The sequence below is a fragment of the Quercus lobata genome, chromosome 6 (genome assembly GCF_001633185.2).
Source record: "Quercus lobata isolate SW786 chromosome 6, ValleyOak3.0 Primary Assembly, whole genome shotgun sequence".
NCBI lineage: Eukaryota > Viridiplantae > Streptophyta > Magnoliopsida > Fagales > Fagaceae > Quercus > Quercus lobata.
The window spans coordinates 9,675,830-9,699,580 of record NC_044909.1 but is presented as its reverse complement, the minus strand read 5'-3'; the positions used below and the strand labels follow the sequence as shown (position 1 = coordinate 9,699,580).

At 35.8% G+C, this 23,751-nt stretch overlaps 1 protein-coding gene across 1 annotated transcript; it reads right to left on the bottom strand.

Moving 5' to 3' along the window:
• Positions 1-16,103: 16,103 nt before the first annotated feature.
• Positions 16,104-16,900, bottom strand: LOC115950853 (phylloplanin-like). The gene is made up of 2 exons (XM_031068116.1): positions 16,709-16,900; positions 16,104-16,595 (listed from the first exon to the last, which is right to left on the bottom strand). The coding sequence occupies exons 1-2, from the start codon at positions 16,857-16,859 to the stop codon at positions 16,303-16,305; spliced, it is 444 nt and encodes a 147-aa protein (XP_030923976.1). The 5' UTR covers positions 16,860-16,900; the 3' UTR covers positions 16,104-16,302.
• Between the last annotated feature and the right edge of the window lie 6,851 nt (positions 16,901-23,751).

Below are 23,751 nucleotides of genomic sequence, written 5' to 3'. Positions count from 1 at the left end.
TACATTGTATTACCCCCTAATTTATTTAAATGTAAAAATAAGAAAATAATAACAACAAAGTAGTATATACATCGATATAAAACATGTTGACAACAATTTAGGATCAAAGATTTGAATCTAATCTAGAGACCAACTGATGCCATGGCCTTCCCAGGCCCTATGATTTTTTTTTTTTTTAATGGGGTTTATAGTAAAAGTATGTAGCCTATACTTTGGAGACTTGTATGTAACTTCCTCTCAAAAGTTAAATTGGTCCAAAGAGGCCCAAAAAATATAAATAGCCAACTTGCCCATATGTAGTGTCTCTATATTGAAGGTATCAACTCATCTAGGACCACCAATGCCTCAAGGACCTCAACACTACCATAAGTATGGGTTAGACAAAAGCTTTGACTTCCATTCCTATAAGCATGCCCTCTCTTTGTGGAATTAATTTTATGAAAAGGAAGATTTCAAATTAATCATTATCAAAAAAAAAAAATATATATATATATATCTTGAATACAAAAGGCTTAAATTTTTTAGTTTGAAAATATGCCATTTTTTTGTATTCCTTTTTTTTTTTAGTTAATTTACCAATTTCAACTATTAGAATAAGAATTTGGAAAAATTAAGAAAGTGAAGGCTAATTATGTTTGTATGTTCTAGTGCTGATGTAGTGAAAAGAACGAGGAATAGATTATAATATAAAAATGATCTCTTTCTCTTTTTGTCATTTTGGTGAGTAAAACATAATGTTGTGAGTTTTGATAGAGTCAAAATGAAAATACTATTCTTGAATCAATTTTTTTAGTTTTTGGATTTTATCAAATTTATATCGGACATTTCCAACAGTTGCTATTTTTGTTATCATATCATAATGAGATGAATGAAAATAAAATTTATAGAAAATGTGTTGCAACAATTAGATCAATAATAAAATATTAGAAACAATTAAAAAAAACTACCAAAACAATTAAAATGTTAAAGAAATGGAGTTTATGACATATAAATGGGACAAAAAAGAGTAATGAAAAATGGGAAAAGTTTAGTTCCAAACTTGATTGGAGATACCTTTTTCAACTTATTATGTGACAATTTATAAGACTATCTATGTGTATTACTTAAACAAGCCACGTGATATATTAAAAGAGCATGTTACAAAAACTACACATGAATGGTCTCTTTAACTGTCATATAATAAGTTAGAGCAAAATAGCTCCAAATTAATATGTTTGGAGCAAAACATTTTCCATGAAAAATTTGTATGGAAAATAAGATGGAAGAGAAAGAACTGTTGGAAGAATATTGCTTGGGTCCAAAAGAAGAGGGGGAGAATAAGAGTGAAAATGAGGAGAGGAAGTTGTACAAAATGTAATTGGAACAATATAAGAAGTCATGAATGAAAGAATTGAAGAAGGCCTTGAGGGAATGGATTTGAAAAGTGAAATATAACCAAAAAAAAAAAAAAAGTTGCTAGTGGATTAGAGGAGATTCCTTCAGATCAGTTTGTTTGAAAAAATTTAGTGATCCTTTTTTCTTTCTTTTTTTAATCTTCGACTCCCTGAAAAAATTCTAATTCTGTACAGCCTTTAATTGCCTTTTTGGGGCAATATTGTAGCTCTAACTCTATTTCAGGTTCATTGCTAGATGTACCCAGATCAAATTAATTGGTTTCTTACGTGGTCATTGATAACTCCACCACTTCCAAAAGTCGTAAAACTTGTTTTTTGAACTCTTTTCTATGATCTCATGCTCTAGCCACAAGATGTTGCTTCTTGTTGCGAACATTCGTTGTGGAATATGCATGCAGACAGTCACAGATTTGCATTGGCTAAGAAATACTACTGCAGGAAGAGATCAATGCTAGTGTGGACAGGTTCATTTTGAAATTGTCGAACTTAAAAAAAATATATATATAAAACTAACTCATAGTGTAAATAATTAAAACCGCTTACATGCTACTATGGATTCAAAATGAGCCGTTGTCAATTGCCTTACGGAATAGGCAAGGAGCAATATTTAACAAGTAAACCAGATATAATCTGAGGAAACACATGTAATCTTGATTAGTTAATAGAATGGGAAATGCTAACGAATGCCCTTAGAGCATTGGTTAATAATCCATTTAAAGAAATTTTTTATGGTGAAAAAAAAAGCAATTAATATTTTGACAACTTTTTTCATTTCCCACAAAAGTGGTGTTAAAACTTTCCTAAAATATATTGTTAGCAAGACCCTAAGACTATTATTTAATATTTAACAAAGTAAACACATTTATAATTTTTACACTAATTCACAATCCATCTTTATATGTACATTATTTATTACGGTCCATATACAAACATATTCAATTTCACACTTAATCTCACAACATATATCATAATGAATATTTCATTACCCAAACCAATTTATTTATTACTTTGTTGAATTACATACATAATACTTTATTACTTTGGACCCCAGCAAAAGAATTACAACTAGAAGTGACTTTGAGCATTGATACTTTAAAATTTTTAGCCACATATGAATCCCGATTACGATCATTTAAGATTTTCAAATTACATTAATTAAGTCAAAGCTTTTTTTTTCTTTGATCAATATTGCATATGCTGACGTAACACAAACTCATTCAATCCAATTCTCACAATCTGAGACTTTCATAATTTATGTGAAATTTTTTGGGGAGATAATAATTTTTCGGTTAAGTAGTATCCTATATGTTACATTAAGGATTCAACTAGACTATTCTCAAAGTCTTCTCTCCCCAACTGGTGATATTAGAACTAATTAATGATATGGCAAGATTATTGAAGTGCCTTTCATAGTTGCAGTAGGAACATGATGCGTGTTCTTAGAGTCTACACAGTATTTATCACACAAGGCATGCCCACAAAAGCCCATCCAAATTATCTACAAAAAAATATCCAAAAAAATTTTTCAGATTTATTCTAAAACACAAGAGCTTGTTCAAACCCCCAAATAAAAAATACGGCTAAATTACTTTTACTCTAACTTAAACTAAGTACAGAACAAGAGTAAATAAGCGCAATGAACCGATAACACTACCCAAAGTCATATTCACCAATAAAAAGAAAGCTTAAAGAGTAGGGAAGAGAGATGCAAACACAAGATAACACCATGATGTGTTATCGAAGAGGAAACCGAAGAACTCGACGAAAAACCTCTCCGCGACCTTCATAGTCGAAATGGATCCACTAGAGAATAAAGTTGAGCACACGAATAACAAAAGACCCTCTAAGCCTAGTCTTCCCCATGTACTTGAGCCCATCAAGCTTCTGCTACCAATGAACTTCTCGGAGTCTTGTCTTCTCTAGCTTTCCGGATCTTACAATTCAGCCCGATTATAGCCACCACTAAATGGCTCCTTCTAATACTTCCTAGCAACACCAAAATCTCACTTAACACTCAGAATGGGTGTGCTAAGTGTTTGGGCTAACAAGCTCTCAAGGATCTAGAGATGGAGAGGTAGGAGTTGAGGAAAACAACAAGAAAATGTGCAGATAATTATGGGTATAACAATCTCTAACTCTCAAGTGTATTTGCTAGGGTTTTCTCTCTAAAAATAACTCATTACAATCCATGGGTAATAAGGGTATTTATAGTGTGGGTAAAGAATTTGGTAAAGCAACTTAACTTTTTGCCAAACAGAATGTTTCTTGGGAACTTCGCGGGATGGCCCTTCTCGCGAAAAACTCGTGAACTTGATAGCCTGGCATGACTCTTCATCTTCCAGTCATGTGCTTCACACTTGGCCTTTTCACGAATTGCTTCTTGTGAGCTACTCGCGAACTAGTCGCGAATTGTACTAATTCATCTTTTGAACCTTGATTCTTCACCGATCTCTCACGTTCATCCCCTACAAATAAACCCACCTACATACAGGGAAAATGATTGTAGAAATTACAATCAAATTTGGCACGGAATTAAAGCCAACACAAGTTAGTTGGAAATCACAACTTTACAAAAATAATATTACATATTATGCTAGATCAAAGAAGAATGATGTAACATAATGTTCTCGGGGATGTGGACATACGGGTTGCCATAGACGTGTTGTATGGTTGGCAATTGCCTTCCATGAATGACATACAAAAAGTTCATGGATGACGATAGAGGAAGAAAAAAGTAAGTACATGTAATTCCTATTTGGCTAGTTTGATGAATTAGAAATTTGGATGAAAAGTTGTTACTTATTATTAGTTTGACGCACCTGAGAATTTTAAAAATTAAAAATTAAAAAAAAATTTACGGGAAGTTTAATTATTTATTTTTGGAAAACATAGGAAGTTTAGCTCAAACCAATCTCACCTATGGGTTGGTTTGGTCCGGTTATTTTCATGATAATTGATTGGTTGGGATTGGCAATTTTTTAATCGAATGAGGTTCGTTTAGATTGAAAATGCCCCAAAATAAACCAACCCCTACCTTTTAGGCCTTAATTTGGCTTGAGCCTTTGAGAATTTCTGGAAGTGCTTGCTTCAGGCCCTGATGAAAGTAATTAAATTAGGGGACCATTTCGTTACAACATGATTCCAAATTCAGCCCATAAGCATATATATACTTGTGCCCACATATTTACAAAACCATAAAGATATATAAACTCAACTCATAGATTATGTGTGATCACTAATAATTGTCACACATTTGCACAAAAATGTAATTGGGATGAGTGTTTGTTCAGATAATTTGGCCACCATCATTTAGCAAAGAAACCGCATTAGGAAAGAAATAGACCATTGCGTGCACAACTTGATTCCTGAAACAAGCACCAAAAGGATGTTCAATGCCCTATACATATTCGTCTCTTTCAATTTTCCACAAGCCGTTTTCTTTCTCCTCATGTGTCATGCTCTATCTCCAATATTCATACCCCATACCTCCTCAACCTTGATACCCATATGCTAATCAATGCAACACAATGCATGCCAAACAAACTTAAATTAATTCAATTCTATCAAGAACAAAAATAAATCTATACCTCCATCCATGGCAACAATGTCCCTAAGACTCATCATTCCTAGCCTCCATGACCTAATTATCTAGAACACCTTACACCATTTTGTGATGGTAGTAGTTGCAGGACTAGTTGTCCTATATCTTTTATACAAAAGAGAAGTCCCCATTTATTTACTAGACTTTGCTTGCTACAAACCTCCCAACTCTTATAGGCTACCCAAGTCAATGTTCCTAGAGGCTGTCTTTCTTAATAACATGGAACTTGACTACATTGCTTTGCAGTTCAAAATCTTAGAAAAATCGGGATTCAGTAAGGAAACTTGCATTCCTCCTTCGCTTGCTCGAGTACCAATTAGAAAATCTCTCCCAAGAACAGTGTTTCCGACGTACTGTAAGGGCGAGGCCAAGCTTTCCACAGATTGAAGATTGGCGTTACAGCTGGAAAGGGGAGTGTTAACCACTAGATTGTACTTACTCAATAGTGCTTGGCGAAGAACTTGTGAGGATTCAGGGGAATTGAAAATATTCTAGCGCTATTGGTTGTTGCACTAGCAGCCACATTTCCAACTCCATATTGCAGTTGTACTAGAGCATCTAAAAGTAAACATAACAAAACAATGGTAGAGTTGAGGCATGGACTATGTCACTATCTTCAAACGATACACATCGTCTATGGGGTTTCCGGTTACGTATGGCAAAAAGTACCCGACCTATGGGTATCTGGCCCAACTCAACCTTAAGGGGACGGGTTTTACCCGACCCACAAAACAATAGTGTAGGGTTTGAATTTTTAAAATAAAACCCGAAACAGGTCCAAGTTTTTGTGAAACCCGCTCTGAACTAGGACCCGAACCCAACCCCAACCTGATTAAAACTAAAATTACCAAAAAACCATATATATATATATATATAAACTTATAAACCCTACCCTCACCCTCTCATTTCACTCAATCGCCCCATCCAATTTCCCTCACTTTCCTCTCCCATTGTAACTCAATCTCATTCACCCTCAAGCTCTATCACTACCAACCATCGCTCGATCTCACTGCCGGCCCTCCACCATTCTTTTCTCTCACATTTTCCTTTTCTCCAAACACCACTTATACTTTCTATTTTCAACTCATGCATTAATTTTCTTCTCTATTTTTTGGATTGCTTTTCTCTTTTTTTAGCAATTATTTGTTCAAGTTTTTGCTAATCAGTGACTCCTCCATCGCAAAATCATGCTTGCTACTCAAATTTGAATATGAGAAAATACGAATTTTTTTTTTTTTTTTGCTTGAGCCACGGTATAGGCTTCAATTCCATCTTTTTCTTTTATATGGCCGCAGATTTTGCTCAAATCTAACCTAGCTAGACAAGGCGGGTTTGGGGCCTGAAAGAAAAATTAAAAAACAAAAAAACAAAAAAAAAATGATAGGCCACAAACTGAATGACCCCTTGTGATATAAATTAATTAATTAATTAGCCAAGTTATTAATTAATCAATTTATCATGCAAAAACGTGGTAACACAAACAAATCACCAATAAACTAATTATGCAGCAGAAAAATAAATAACACGGTGATTTGTTTACGAATGGGGAAAACCTAACGGCAAAAACCCCACCGGGTGATTTTCTTGTCACCACTCCCGAAACTCCACTATTATCACAACAAGCGGTTACAAGTAAAGGAATCTCAAGTACCTTACCAACCTACAGTTGAACCCTTATCCCAATACCCAATTGGACTTGTTCTGTAGTGACAGTTCTCTTTTCTGATGCACGACTTGAAAGTTCAAATATGTGTATAAACACCCTTGAACGTTTAGACCCCCAAATTACAAATTACCAATTCAAGGTTTATATCAAACAATTAATGTGCAGAACATGAACAAAAGCTTAATACAGAATTGGTAAACAATCTAAGCCAATTAAAATCACATCCACAGCAGAAAATAAAAGGCAAAGATAAAGGGAAAAGAGATGCAAACACAAGGACAACACACGATGTGTTATCAAAGAGGAAACTGAAGCCCTCGACATAAAACCTCTCCGCCGCTCTCCAAGCGGTCAATAATCCACTAGAAAATGTAGTTGGGATACATGAACAGCAATAGACCCTCCAAGCCTAATCTACCCGATGTACCTAAGCCCTCCAAGCTTCTTGCTCCAATGAGGTTGCGCCGAACCTTTTTCTTTTCTAGCTTACCGGATTCCGCTACTTGACCATAGCATCCGCCATCCTTGGCATCTTCCAATACTTCCCAAAGCTCCAAAAACACTCAACACTCTAAATGGGTGTGTGTAGTATTTGAATAGAAATCTCCTCTCAATAGGTATGACAATAAAAAGGGAATGAGAAGAGACTACAAAGATTTCTCTCTAAGAATGAGTAGCTCTCTCTAATTGGGTGGGTGTTTTAAAGAAACCTCTCTTAGGGTTTTTCTTTCTGAATGGCCACGCATATTTTGTGGGAATAAGGGGTATTTATACTGGTGTGAGAATGGAATGCGAAGAGTCAGTTTTTCCAAAACAGGGCTGGCTGGCGACTTGACTGAGTCGCGAGTTCAAGCCGCGAGCTAACTGAGTGGCCAGTCTGGATTTTTGTCCTGTAGTGCTCCAGCTGGCATGATTGTTCAACTCCCCTACATGCTCTGCACGTGTGCTGCTTTTGGCGGCTTGCAGCCGCGAGTCACTCGCGAGATCCAGCCGCGAGTCCCTGCTTCACTGCACAGTCTTGAGCATTTCTTCAACACACTACCCTTACATGATTCCCACCTAAATACAGGGTTTCTAAGTGTTGTATTACAAGAAAATATGTCACGGAATAAAGCCAACACATGGTTGATTAAATTCAACCTTACACGACTCCCAAGTACGTGACTAACCAATTGCGCGGATCCCAATACGCGACTTCAATCACCAACTAAGTAGGTTGTTGGTTGCAAAGTTATTCAGTTCATCCACACGATGAAGATCAAGAAAATACTTAGTCACAAAACCCTACGGTGAACATACATAGCAACTTCTTCAAGGGAAAGAGATGAACTAGGAAAAGAACTTCGTCTCCGGTCAAAATTTGCTTGAACAGAATTTGCTCAATGCTTGTGCAACTTGTGAACTGTTTGACAGCCCTTAAAACATTCCTTTTATATGTCTAGGGTTAGGAGAAAAGAAAGCCCAAAGACATATTCACGGATCCCAAGAAAATCATATTTGAATTCTGAAATTCTTAAACCTCGGCAAATAAGAGGTGTCGAGCAGGTGTCGAGCACACCAGTTTTGAATAGCTTTGTTAAACTCAATAGATGCAGCTGTCAAGCCAGCTGTCGAGCTTTAATGAATTTGCACTATCAACTTGTTTTCTTGGACGAACTTGAAGGCTTCAACCCTTGATCTTGAAACATGGTTTCTTGAAGTATTTAAACACATCCTAAATCTACCCAAATACAAGTAAAGTGCATTTTGTCAAAGGATAAGCCAATTACATAATGTAGTGACATATATTCCTAACAAGTGAAACACATATGTCCTAACAATCTTCCCCTTTGGAAATCCTTGACAAAACCACAACAAACAAATGAACATATGAGAGAAGTCATAAATCACTCAACTCATATTCACTTGTTGAATACAATAAAATCTATCCTAACACAAACTCTTGAAAAAATTTGCAAGAAGAGAGTTTATGGCAAGTAGACTTTGACAACCTGTATTTCTGAAACACTTTAAACAAAACTCATCAAGGCATCTTTGTGTGAAACAGAAATAATAGATTGCATACAAGTAATAAGAAGCATGTGTATAAAGGGAGAAAAGAAACAACACATGAAGGGGTAGGTGAAAGAAAAACATACATCAATATAAATAGGAGTAAAGTACAATGTATGTCAATAAATGGTCACGTAAAGTACAATGTATGTCAATAAATGGTCACAAGACCTCATGTACAAGAATAATGTATCTAAAAAGAAAGAAAAGAAAAGACACATACTATCCTCACTACATCCCTCAAAACATATCAACACTCCCCCTAACAAAAATGTCCTATACTAACTCTCCCCTTAAGAATGACTACTCTCATATCCAAAACTACTCTCCCTTTTTGTTACGAATGACAAAGGGAAAGAGTGTCAAGTAGACATCTCATCGGTAGAGCTAGCATCTCCATCAGCATCATCCGAAGCATCATCGTCATCACCATCATCTTCATCCTCATCCTCAAAATCAGAAGCCACATGAGAAGGTGGTGAAGGAGTAGCCTCAGGAGCAAAACCACCCATGGACGCCTATCGCTGTGTAATACGATCGACACGAACGTTCACCTGATACAACTCCGTAGAAAGTGTATCTAGGGGAGCATCCATGCGCTGAAGTTGCGCCATGATGTCTCCTATAGTCACGTCGCCCAAAGAAGAGGGAGGAGCGGATGTGGATGGAGCAAAACAGGATGGAGCTGAACGGGAGGGAGGAGCAGCTGAATCCGACTGCCGCAACCGAAACTGGGCCTCGCTATGTTTAACAGTAGCATAATCTATGGCACACATGATGGTGAAATGGTCGGAAGAGGGAAAAGGAACGGAAAAATGGCATAAGATCCTTATGATAGCGGAAGAAAAGATGAGCTTATCACGGGATGCCGAATCTAGATGAACATCTATAATAAAAAGAATGAAATGAGAAGGGAAATCTATAGTAAGATGCTCAAGAAGAGATAACAAAAATCGAGCACGAGGCTCTATAATGGAGTTATAGTGAGAGAGTGGATGCAAAACAAAGGTCATCACCATGTTCATGAATTTAGGACCTTTAGCAAAAGGTCGACATGGTGTAAATTAACGCTCACCCCAAACAGAAGGGCGCTCACAGAAAGTAGACATGAGCTCATCCCTGGACACAGTCCTCAGACGCTCACAACTAGGATAGTCAGGAAACTCTATCCTAGGGACCTGAAGCACATCCGCAACAAGTTGCGGTGTGATAGGAATGCGCGTACCTCGAACGCGAGTAAAGAAAAAAGGTACTGAACGATCAATCCCGTGCATGTTGGAGTAAAACTCCTGGATAAGCATGAGAGGACAAGTGATCGGGACGTCACACAATGACTCCCATCCCCTACTGTGAATGACAGAGGGAAGGTCGGCGTCGGCAAAGTCCGACAGAATGACTTGGCATTCCGAATGAATGCCTCGTCTAGAAAAGTTCTCCGAAAATTCCTTGAAGGCATCATCATCATGGAACCGAATATGAGATAAAGTAAGATCAGGGGATAAAGAAGCTCCGGAACGAAGAGGGTTTCGGGCTGGAGAGGATTTACGCCGATGTGCCATAGACACTGCTAACGTAAACAGAAAGAGAGAGAGAAAAAGAAAGACAATCAGAAAATTCCCAAGCAATTTCAAATATAACAATTATATTGAAAAGAGAGTACGTATGCATGGGAAATGCATGAACATGTGACATGCAAAAGAAACTTCATCATGAGCTCAGCCCAATCCAAACCTATCAGCACACAAACAGATAGCACACATCTAAATGCATGACAATACCATTATAATGCTAATGTGATGCAATGTATGAGGTTTTGAACTCATTTAAGTGAAAACCCATCCCAAAATTTCAATAAAAACACATCAATTTTGAAAAACCCCAAAAAAATTTCAAAAAAACCCCAAAACCTAGGTTTCAAAACATGAAATGCATGATGTGAAAGGATCAGAAGCTTACCAAGTGAAGAAATACTTGAAAAAGCTTGAAGAAACCTTGAGGAACAATTATTGGAGTGAGATGAGAGAGTTTGGGAGAGAGATCAGAGAAGTATCGAGAGAGAGATCGAGCGAAATGAGTTCCATATTGCACAGGGAGCTTAAATAGTGTACCAGTAAATCTCGACAGATGAAGGTGTCGGGAAGTTTCGAGACATCTGTCGAGGAAGGTGTCGAGAAAATGGTCGTCGACAGATACAGGTATCGAGGAGGTATCGAGGAACAAAACAGCAGATACCTGATCAGAATCTCGATCGATCCACCAGATGTCGAGAAGCTATCGAGGAGGCAGAAGCAATCTCAATCGATCCAGCAGATGTCGAAAAGCTATTAAGGAGGCAAAAGCAATTTCGATCGATCCAGCAGGTGTCGAGGAGCAGTCGGGATTGCGATAAGAAAAAGTTGAAGAAGCTCGACAGACAGCAAGGTATCGAGGAGGTGTCGAGCAAGCTTATAAAACCAGTTTTTCGAGATGTGAAAAACACAGATATGAATGCAATCCAACATGCAACTCAACTAATGATCCAATCAACATATTAAGATCTCAAAATCATCTCTCAATTAAAAATTTTAAGCACATGGATCCTCAAAAACACACACACACACTAAACAAATCTAACCAATTTTATATTTCAAAAACAAGTCAAGACAGTTTAGTGAGCATACATTAACACATGTAAAACCTTGTGATGGCCAAATCACATTGAACCTGCACATGTATCAAGAATAGCAAAGAATATTACGTGTTGTGTGTGAAAAAAATCGCAAGATTGCATATGTGTATACAAGTTATGACGATTTGAGATATGAGAAAATCATTTTAACTCACACAGAATCATAACTACTTGATGGGGATTATCACTTTTGAGGTACATCCTATAACTCCCACATCTCCTAGAATACACGCTTGCAATCATTTTTAAAGCATTTTTTTATCTTTTTGCTTTTGATTTTCTTATGCATATTTTTCTTTTAAGCATATCATGCATGGGCATATTAGAGAGAGAAGAAATACTCAATGATATTTGACATTCCAATTTTGCCATGCCTAAACACACAAATGTCATTGACACTGCACTTTTGCTATGCCGAAACATACAGGTGTCACATTATGATTGGCGGGCAACAATGGTGAGATGATTATTAATGCCTTTCTCTCAGGATTTTTTAATCCTTCCCATCAAAAAGTGATACGAGTGTTAAGTACAAGAGATAACTTAATTTACTCATCACTAACAAGAGCCACAAAGCTCACTTGCTTAGTTGTGCATAAAGATGCTCATCTAAGCTACAAATGATATAAAGTTTAGAAGACTTTGTTTCAATGGCCATCCAAGGTACACAAGTACCAATGTACACAAAACACACTGTTTTTGTATTTTTTTTTTCTGATTTTTCAATTTTTTTTAAATTTTTATATGAAAAACAAAACAAAGCAAAACTGAAAAATAATCAAACAAAAACATATTAAACAACCAAAGCATAAAAAATAGACTGAGTCAAAACTTGAAAGAAAAACACATAAGTAATGCACCCAAAAAAAAAAAAAAAAAAAAAAAAAAGAGAAAAGAGAGAGAAAAGTGACAAAATCACTTGGAGCCCTTTTCCTTCCACACCCTGGAAGAACATTTCCTTTGATTAAACCCTTGAACCAGCGGTGAGGAGGAAAAACCGTTCAAGTTCGAAAGGAACATAAGGGCTTTGAGAAGATTTCCAAGGGGAGCAAGAGAGGATTGAAGCTGATTCTGGTTCCCAAAAGCTATCATGCAGTTGTTCTGTTGAATGGCAAGCCACTTGTAGCAATTTGGTCGAGTATGACCGGCAACTCCAGAGTGATGACAGAGATGCTACTTCTTTTGTTTAGGCTTTTGAGAGTTAGCCTTCTTAACCCTAGAGTTTTTAACATCTTTCTTCTCAAGTTTGGGGGGTACTCCTAAGATACATTTACCCTTATTTATGTTCTCACTAGCTAATTTAGTTTTAATCTCATTGTTCCCAATTTTAACATTATTAGCAGGGGGAACAAAAACAGTAGTACTAGAAGTAGCAATATTAGTGGAAGAGAGACCATACCCTAAGCCTGTTTAATCCGAAGCAGATTTCTGAATGCTTGGCATCTCATCTAGCTTTGTGCTTGAAGTCCTTTCCAGTTGAGCTCTGACTTGACACAGCTCTGCTTCAAGCTTCTTGGTCTTCTTAGCCAAGAAATTGTTTTCAAACCTTAGTGCTCCAATGGTCTGATTAGCCTCATCAAATTTTGTGGAAAGCTCCTTGCGGTCAAGTTCCACATCACTGAGTTTCTTGGTGGTTAGCCTATACAGTTTCTCATGCTTCTCAGAAAGCTTGTATAGTTTTTCGTAGGCTGTATGAATGTCATCTTGATCATCCATCTTCTCAAACTTAGATTCCACCAATTCCTCTTCTTCAACCACATTTTCAACAATCCCATCAGTAGGATTAATAGTGGCCGTAAAGGCATTTAAGATTCCGTCATCCTCATTGTCGGAATCATCCTCAGGCTCGGTGTCACTTAGGGTAACAGCAAGTACCTTGTTTTTCCCAATGCTCTTGAGATATGTAGGACACTCATTCTTCATGTGATCGAAGCCTTGACAGCCAAAGCACTTAGATCCTGCGGGAACAGTGTACTGACCACCTTCCTTAGCATCCTTCTTTCCTTTGTCTTGGCCTTTAAACTGAGAAGAACTAGATTGCCTGCGGTCCTTGTCGAAACCCTTTCCATTTACGTTCTTCATAAACTTCTTGAACTGCCTGGTGATGTAGGACTTTATCTTGGAATCTTCATCATTAGAAGACTTATCTGTCTCACTACTCTTGGCCTTCAGTGCCATGCTCTTGCCTTTACCTGTCTTGCCAATCCTTTTCAACCCTAGCTCGTAGGTCTACAAGTTTCCAACCAACTCAGTCAAAGGAATCTTATCAATATCCTTTGATTCCTCTATTACCGTGATCTTGGCATGAAATCTCTCATGTAAAGATCTGAGCACCTTCCTTACAATCTTGGGTTCAGGAATGGTTTCCCAAAGATTGAAGGCTGAGTTCACTATGTCCTTTAGCTTGGCATAGAACTCATCAAATGACTCATCCTCCTCTATTTTTATCTCTTCAAAGCTTGTAGTGAGCCTCTGAAACTTTGAATCTTTTACAGCCTTTGTACCTTCATAAGTTGTCTAGAGGATGGTTCAAGCCTCCTTGGCAGTTTCAGTTGAGGATATCTTCTTAAACTCCTTATTGGAGACTGCACTGAATAACGCATTCAATGCTCTTTTGTTGAAGTTTGCCACCTTAATCTAGGCATCATCCCAGTTGGCTGGCGCTTTTGTAAGCTTAGTCCAGTCTTTCTCCACAGCTTGCCACACTTTCTCATCTGAAAACTACAAGAAAGCTCTCATGCGTACTTTCTAATATGCGTAGTTAGTGCCATCAAATAAAGGAGGTATGATTAATGACTGTCCTCTATACATAACAAACAGGGGTCAATGAATCAACACAGCAAAGATTAAACCCTAATCAGAGTGTTCTTGCTCTGATACCACTTGATAGGCCACAAACTGAATGACCCCTTGTGATAGAAATTAATTAATTAATTATCCAAGTTATTAATTAATCAATTTATCATGAGAAAACATGGTAGCACAAACAAATCACTAATAAACTAATTATGCAGCGGAAAAATAAATAACACGGTGATTTATTTACGAATGGGGAAAACCTAACGGCAAAAACCCCACCAGGTGATTTTCAAGTCACCACTCCCGAAACTCCACTATTATCACAACAAGCAGTTACAAGTAAAGGAATCCCAAATACCTTACCAACCTACAGTTCAACCTTTACCCCAATACCCAATTGGACTTATCCTGTAGTGACAGTTCCCCTTTCTGATGCATGACTCCCAAGTACGTGACTAACCAATTGCGCAGATCCCAGTACGCGACTTCAATCACCAACTAAGAAGATTGTTGGTTGCAAAGTTCTTCAATTCATCCACATACACGGCAACTTCTTCAAGAGAAAAAGATGAACTAGGGCAAGAACTTTGTCTCCGGTCACAATTTGCTTTAACAGAATTTGCTCAATGCTTGTGCAACTTGTGAACTGTTTGATGGCCCTTAAAAAAATCCTTTCATATGTCTAGGGTTAGGAGAAAAGAAAGCCCAAAGACATATTCACAGATCCCAAGAAAATCATATTTGAATTCTGAAATTCTTAAACCTCGACAAATAGGAGGTGTCGAGTAGTTGTCGAGCAGGTGTCGAGCACACCAGTTTTTGAACAGCTTTCTTAAGCTCGATAGATGTAGCTGTCAAGCTTTAATGAATTTGCACTATCAACTTCTTTTCTTGGACAGACTTGAAGGCTTCAACACTTGATCTTGAAAAACGGTTTCTTGAAGTATTTAAACACATCCTAAATCTACAAAAATATAAGTAAAGTGCGTTTTGTCAAAGGATAAGCCAATTACATAAAGTAGTGACATATGTTCCTAACAAGTGAAACACATATGTCCTAACAAAAAAAAAACTCGTTTATTAAACTTGCCAAGTTCAGGTAATGAGTACAAGCCTGTGGAGCGGGTTCGGGTATAAAGAAACCTAGCCCGAACCCAACTCGTTGTCATTCCCATTTCCAATGTAGTAGACTAATAACATTGTGCGTGCCGCCCTCACGATACAACAACTCAACTACCTTGTTGATTATCCTTACAAGCCTACACCGCTTGTAGAATAGCTTTTCTTTTACCCAAAAATATAGTATATCGAAGGATATCTTATTTTCATGAGATTCGAATTTTGATTCAGCAAAAATGTAGGAAGTTTTCTTTTTTACATGAAAATGGTGCCCACAAGAAAATTGATTTTCTCATCTAAAATCGGACATGTTGGCTGCATATTCATATTGGCTGAAGAAACATAGAATAAAGATCAAGTTTATTTGGGTTTTAAATTTACTTTATTGTTGTTATAATTATCTTTAAAATGGACAGTAAATAGTAATTATATTGAATCATAATATATCAATGCCAACGGTAACATAAAAATTGTCCAAACTCAACCAATTAAAGATGATGGTTTAAAGCAATGAATTAAGATTGAATAATAGAAAAACGTTAGCCACTAACGTTTACTAGGCAGCCAACTCAAAACAAATAGTTAAAAATAATAATAAATATAAAATATTATGATTTTTATAAAAATATTCCAACACTTAACCCCGTAGTTTACCAAATATTCTAAACGCTATAATTCTTTCCGGTTAAAATAAGTTTTGAAATTAAACTTTTACATCCTTCATACAATAATACCAAAACAAACACCATCAAAAAGGCTTTTTGCCAATTAACATAGCCTTCATTATCATATACAAGTCAAACGAAATCCACAACCAAGTCCATATTCATTTGAAGGACATTAGAGGCTTTATTAGTTATATATAGCAATAGGAGTACTCCTTCATTAGGAAAGGAGTTTACAGATTGGATGACAATCTTCATAACATTATTAAAGAGTCGGAAAGTAAAATACTATATCATTGGTTCAATTGACCTTATTCATGTAAATACTCTTCAATTCCTCAAGTTGAGGAACTGTAACGGAACCCAACTGGCCCAAAAGTGAGAACAGTACGAAGCCCCAAAACACTACTTCTAATGAACTGTATGCGCGATTCCAAGATTCCCACAGGAGGAAGCGTGGAGTTGCAGGTGGAGAGGGGTGTTGTAACCACTAGATTGCAAAGATTCAAGGGTACTGTTGGTAAGAGAGAAAGTTGTGTAGAATCCAAGGAAAATGAAAATACTCCACTGGCATTGGTTGTTGTACTAGCAACCACATTTCTAGCTCCACACCACAGTTGTACTTGAGCATCTAGAAGTAAACATAACAAAACAATGGTGAGATTGAAGTACCTTATTAGCTGAGACTAATGTGTGTAGTCATGGTGCATTGGACTAACTGTAACAAATTATGAGCAAACTTACTTGGGAAAGGTGGGGTGGCAGTAACATTCGCTCCTAAACTGCAAGGCACAAAAGACGGCTGGACCTCAACCACAACACTAGTGCCTTTAGCTATTGGAAGTGCCAATGCAGCAACCATTACGGTAACAAAGAGAACTAATTTCAAGGCCATTTCTCAATCACAGTGTATTGCTCTATCGATAGTCGAAACTGGCTTGCAATAGAAATGCCGGCCATTCAACCATTTTATAAGATAAGTGTGGCCAAATTGTAGCCGATTTTTCTGACATAAATCATGAAGCTAGAGCTCTCTGTGCAAGTCAAGAGAGATAATACTCTCATGTTGTATGACATGAAGTTCACCTTCACCATGGATTCGAACTTTGTGGGGTTACACCTACTAGCAGGCAGCTTGATATAGTTTGAGGCTTAGTGCAATAAATTTAAGTGGAATTTCTTTCTTTCTTTCATATTTAAATTGGTAGCATGTTCATTAGTTCATGTTCATGTTATGCACAAATTAATTACAAATTACATATATATATATATATATATATTATACCAACCTTCATAATAATAGTGAGTCACTTGAAATTCTATATTAACTAATATAACAAATATATTTATATATTGAGCCATTTAATGCAATTAAAGACAAAATGTTATGTGGAAGTTTGTTAATATTATTTTACTATCTTTAATTATATAAAATAAGTGAATAAAAATATATATTTTTTATGAATTTTTTGTTGACGTGTGAGAATTTCATTAAAATCTTGTGCTATATTTTTTATGATGAGTAAAAATTTATCAAAAAATCCTATTTGAGATTCAAATAACAAATTTATCTCTATTTCATAAGTTTTATATTAAAATTGATATTTTCTTGTAAACATTTATAATTAAAAATAGTTTCAAATAAAAACGAACTATCTAGAATATAAAATATTTGATTGCAAGATGTTAGTTTTTAGACCCCTTAAAACACAATTGGATTAACCTAGTTAATTAGCCAAGTTGTTACTTAGTCCAAATTCCAAGTCTAGGTTATCACAATCAAACAATCATATCATGCATAGCAGCGGAAAATAAATAAGACAATGATATGATCACCCAGGAAAACCAAACCGGTAAAAAACCTGGGGAGGATTTAACCTAGCTATCCTCGAGGTAAAAAAGCAAATCCACTAGAAAGAATCGAAGTTCATACAATAAGACTTACAAGCCCCCACGCTCGACTTCTTATTGCTACCAATCAGTAGAACTTACTGACACGACCACGTGCAAGCTCCGAATCCACAGACTCCTTCTTTCTTTGGCCTTTGCAAAACACAAACACCCCCGTTTGTGACTTTGAGATCCCACTCAAAGGTTTAGCAACACAAACTCCCCTGTTTGTGACTCCAAGACCGCCCTTGAAGGTTTAGATCATCAACACCTTTGATGACAAGAGAAGGTAGCAATTTCTACAATACCAGATCTTGAGATTCAACAAGGAATAGCACCGGTAGAAGACATAAGAGAGCTTTTGGGTACAAAACCCTAGATCTACAAAAGAGGCACAAGATGCACTCTAATCTCTCTAAAAAACTCTCAAAACCCTAAATACAAAAGAGGTACACTCTTTTCTCTCTGAAAAACCACATAAAAATGTGCTTAGGGTTTCCTTTATATACTGGGAGAAGTAGATTAGAAACCCTAATCCTAAATGGGCTTGAACTGCTATTTGGGCTTAATTAAAATTCTGCAGATACGACTTTCGATCGGTCGAGCCTGTCTTTCGATCAGTCGAACCAGACAGATTATGAAATCTTTTTCCTGCAGCTTGTATGTTCTTGAATCTTGACTTGAATCACATTGAGCATTGTCTAATGAAACCTATAGACTCTAAGATCTATATTTAGATAAGTTTGTGTTCACGATTTGTCAATTGTTCTAAACATTTAGAACCTAACAAACTCCCCCTTTGGCAATTCGTGACAAAACTTTCATACAAAGTGAAATGCTCAAATACAAGAACAACCCAATACAATAAAATGCCCAATTACATCACAAATCCCAATCTAAAACTCCTAACCTAGAAGTTGCCAATAAGAGGTAGAAGGTCTTGATCAGAATGCACCTGTCTTTCCTGAAACACTCAACAAACACATCACCGCATGTGTGGAAAGAAAGACATATAAACAATAATATGAAACAGAATATACAAAATAAAAGTAAATTCTAACTCTCCCCCTAAGTTAGATACATCAAAAAGTTTTTATATTCTCCCCCTAAACAAAACAAACAGGTCATCTATGTCTCCCCCTTTTTGTCACGTATTGACAAAGACTACCTAATCAGAAAGTAGATAGAAAACATACGCAACGGAGTAAGAGAAAATAGAGACAACTCCCCTTATGAAGTGCAACAACTCCCCCTAAGAACCACAAAGGTTGAAAAAAAAAAATTTCTCCCCCTATAAAAATAGGAAAAACAAAACAAGGTTTGGGAAAAACAGTTTTGGGAAAAACACTTTTGGGGAAAAATAAAGGGGTTGGGGATAAAGAAAAAGACACAAACCAAGTTTAAAAAAAAACTAAGTTCAGGATACACATGAAGAAAAATATTCTCTCTTTCAATAAAATGCAAACATGGCACTATGTGACCCATAAACAGTTGCATGAGTAGAGAAAATATTTGCACATTGATTATCCATCATATCTCTTAAGAAAAATATTTTCTACAGTTCACACATAAAAATAGCATATACTAGAAAGTACATAACTCAAAAATTAATTAATCAATTTTTAAATCAAGTTGAGTACCCAATTTAGCAAAGTATATGCATGTTATGTGTGAAAACAATGAGAGATATGACTGCAAAACTGTAAGATGGATACAAAAAATAGTACAATGCATGTGAATCCTAAACATAAATGATGCATGGAAAAATCAAATTTTTGAAAAAACAAAGCAACTTAATGCAGAAACTCCTCAAAGCACAATATTTCATGAATGAAATGCATGAGTATGAGATTAAAAGTTTTTCAAAAAAAACTTGAATTCAACCCAGATCTTCCAAAAACAAGTTTTTCAACCAATTTGTCTCAAAAACGCAAACAATAAGCACATTTTGCATCAAAATCAAGGAACTTTAATCTTAGATGGCCAAAACAAGATCACACACAATATAATGTACCAAGTTTAACAAAGAGTAACTTGTGTAGTGTGTGCAACTAGGAAAAACTTGAAATACATGTGAGATGATATGTAAATAGAAATCAATCACAATGTCTACAAAATTCATCACATAGAATTTGAAAGAGACTATCACCTAAAGAGTTACATCATATAACTCCCACATAAGCTTGCAATCATGTAAGTTTCTTGGATTATGCCTCATAATATACACACCAATTTTATTTGAGCAGAAGCTTATTAAAAAGTCAGGATAATGTACACACCAATTTTGATTATGTGATTTGGCATCAAGCCTAATAGTACACACCAATTTTAAGTATTAAGCAATTAAACCGAGGCTACACCTTATGTTCTTTTTGTGCATGTGCTACACTTTCTCGAGCACACAATCTTGCGATATGGACTAAGGTGTTTATGATTGGCTAGTGAACAATGGTGAGATGGTTATTTATGCCTTTCTCTAAAGGTTCAAGTCCGATAGTCAAAGACATGTGACTTCAAGATCAAGACAAAGTGATCAAAAACATAAATATTTTTCCCACACAACATGCACTACAAGGCTTCAACTAGTAAAGTGCAATAAGTAAGCTCATCAAAGCTAAACAAGGTACATAAACTTGTTATGTAAAGATAATATGGCCAATCCTTGATTATAAATCCAAGATGTGAAATACAAAACACAAAAATCTTTTTGGTTTTAAAAAATTTATGACCAAAAACAAAAAACACACATTATGCTAAATGAACAATGCAAATGCAATGCATGACAGTGCTTAACTAAGCTATAGAGGGTACACAAACAAGAAATATCAATTTCTTAAATAACCCTTGAGTACATGTACAAACTAGTACATAGTCACATAAAATCAAAAATGGCTTAGCACACATACTATCCAAGTTTCTCCACAATGTCAAGCATGATCTAAATCAAGAGAGAGATATCATAATTCATGTAATCCTCAAGAAAAATAAAACAAGACTCAAAATAAAATATTTTTGTCTTTTTGAAAATTTTTCAATGTTTTTCGATTTTTTTTTTTTTAATAAAAAAACTAAAAAACAAAACATGTCCACAAAGAATTGAAAGAATTAAAACAGGGACAAGTCAGCAACACTCACCTTAGAGAATCTTTTCTCACCCATATAGCACGAGTCTTCGGCTTTGTAGGTGAAAATCCATGAGAAGCAGAGTGTATTTGAGGGATTACACCAATCTTCTGAGAAAGACTGAAATCCTGCAAATTCCTTTCACAAGCCAACAAGCTCAAATTTTTCAAAAGAATATGAAACAATTTATATGGACTTATAGCAGGAGAAATATCATCACATATCCTAGATTGAAACACTGAATGCTTAAATTTCAATTTATGACAATTAGGACGAATGTGACCATGGACACCACAAAAATGGCAGACAGGAACAAATTTAGGAACATCAGTATTCCTAACAGCAAATCTAGTCTCAGATTTTGGTTTTTGCCTCAACAAAGAACAATTTGGTCTAATATGACCAACAACACCACAAAGGTGACAGGTAGGCACAAAAACAGATTTATTGTGCTCTCTAATAGTAGGTTTAGACATAGGTTTAGAAACTTCAGCGTCTACATCCGAACTTTTACCTTTGTCTAACCTAGCAAAATAAGCCTTTTCTTTATTATTCATCTTGAAAGGAGGGATATAAACTTTCTCAGTTTTAGGCTTAAGAGAAACAGAAACACTTCTGTTATCAACAGCAGGCTTGGTATTAGTCAAACTTTCAATTTTAGCTTTAGATTCATCTAACTCTTGTTCCAAGCTTTTCATCTTCTCATCTTGAGAGGAAATTTGATTTCTCAAAAATTCATTCTTTTTATTAGATTCATCTAATCTAACAATCAATTCCTCTTTTTCAAGATTAGCCAATTTTAACTCTTCTTTGAATTTCTTAGCAATTTTCATAGATTTCAATAATTCCTTACGAAGAGTTTCACAAGCATCAATAAAATCAACAGAAGCATGAGCAGAAACATGATCAGAACAATACTTCAAATTATCCATGACAACAGGGGTCAAGGATCAGCTCTTAGATCAAAAGATCTAAAACAGAAGAGCTACCCGCTTTGATACCACTTGTTAGTTTTTAGACCCCTTAAAACACAATTGGATTAACCTAGTTAATTAGCCAAGTTGTTACTTAGTCCAAATTCCAAGTCTAGGTTATCACAATCAAACAATCATATCATGCATAGCAACGGAAAATAAATAAGACAATGATATGATCAACCAGAAAACCAAACCGATAAAAAACCTGGGGAGGATTTAACCTAGCTATCCTTAAGGTAAAAAGCAAATCCACTAGAAAGAATCGAAGTTCATACAATAAGACTTACAAGCCCTCACGCTCGACTTCTTATTGCTACCAACCAGTAGAACTTACTGACACGACCACGTGCAAGCTCCGAATCCACAGACTCCTTCTTTCTTTGGCCTTTGCAAAACACAAACACCCCCATTTGTGACTTTGAGATCCCACTCAAAGGTTTAGCAACACAAACTCTCCTGTTTGTGACTCCAAGACCACCCTTGAAGATTTAGATCATCAACACCTTTAATAACAAGAGAAGGCAGCAACTTCTACAATACCAGATCTTGAGATTTAACAAGGAATAGCACCGGTAGAAGACATAAGAGAGCTTTTGGGTACAAAACCCTAGATCTACAACATAGGCACAAGATGCCCTCTAATCTCTCTAAAAAACTCTCAAAACCCTAAATACAAAAGAGGCACACTCTTTTCTCTCTGAAAAGCCACATAAAAACGTGCTTATGGTTTCCTTTATATACTGGGAGAAGTAGATTAGAAACCCTAATCCTAAATGGGCTTGAACTGCTGTTTGGGCTTAATTAAAATTCTGCAGATACGACTTTCGATCGGTCAAGCCTGTCTTTCGATCAGTCGAACCAGACAGATTATGAAATCTTCTTCCTGCAGCTTGTATGTTCTTGAATCTTGACTTGAATCACATTGAGCATTGTCTAATAAAACCTATAGACTCTAAGATCTATATTTAGATAAGTTTGTGTTCACGATTTGCCAATTGTTTTAAACATTTAGAACCTAACACAAGAGACGTAACCTTGGGATCCACCCCATTGAACGGGTTGAAGAAGTACGTTAATATCTCAATATAATCAACTAATTATATTTGCCCTCGTACATCAAGGGCTTTACATTGTATTACCCACTAATTTATTTAAATGTAAAAATAAGAAAATAATAACAACAAAGTAGTAGATACATTGATATAAAACATGTTGACAACAATTTAGGATCAAAGATTTGAATCTAATCTAGAGACCAAGTAATGCCATGGCCTTACCAGCCCCTAAGTTTTTTTTTTTTTTTTTTTTTTTTTTTTTTTTTTTTAATGGGGTTTATAGTCAAAGTATGTAGCCTATACTTTGGAGACTTGTAAGTAACTTCCTCTCAAAAGTTAAATTGGTCCCAAGAGGCCCAGAAAATATAAATAGCCAACTTGCCCATATGTAGTGTTTCTATATTGAAAGTATCAACTCATCTAGGACCACCAATGCCTCAAGGACCTCAACACTACCATAAATATGGGTTAGACAAAAGCTCTAATTTCCGTTCCTATAAGCATGCCCTCTCTTTGTGGAATTAATTTTATGAAAAGGAAGATTTCAAATTAATCATTATCAAAAAAAAAAATACAAAAGGCTTAAATTTTTGAGTTTGAAAATATGCCATTTTTTTGTATTCTTTTTTTTTTATATATAGTTAATTTACCAATTTCAACTATTAGAATAAGAATTTGGAAAAATTAAGAAAGTGAAGGCTAATTATGTTTGTATGTTTTGGTGTTGATGCAATGAAAAGAA

Bases quoted from the DNA above. Each gene is read 5' to 3' on its own strand.
- LOC115950853 (XM_031068116.1), bottom strand. From the start codon at position 16,859: ATGGCCTTGAAATTAGTTCTCTTTGTTACCGTAATGGTTGCTGCATTG. The intron at 16,596-16,708 runs GTAAGTTTGCTC...GTTTACTTCTAG, and splicing joins TGCCACCCCACCTTTCCCAA to ATGCTCAAGTACAACTGTGG.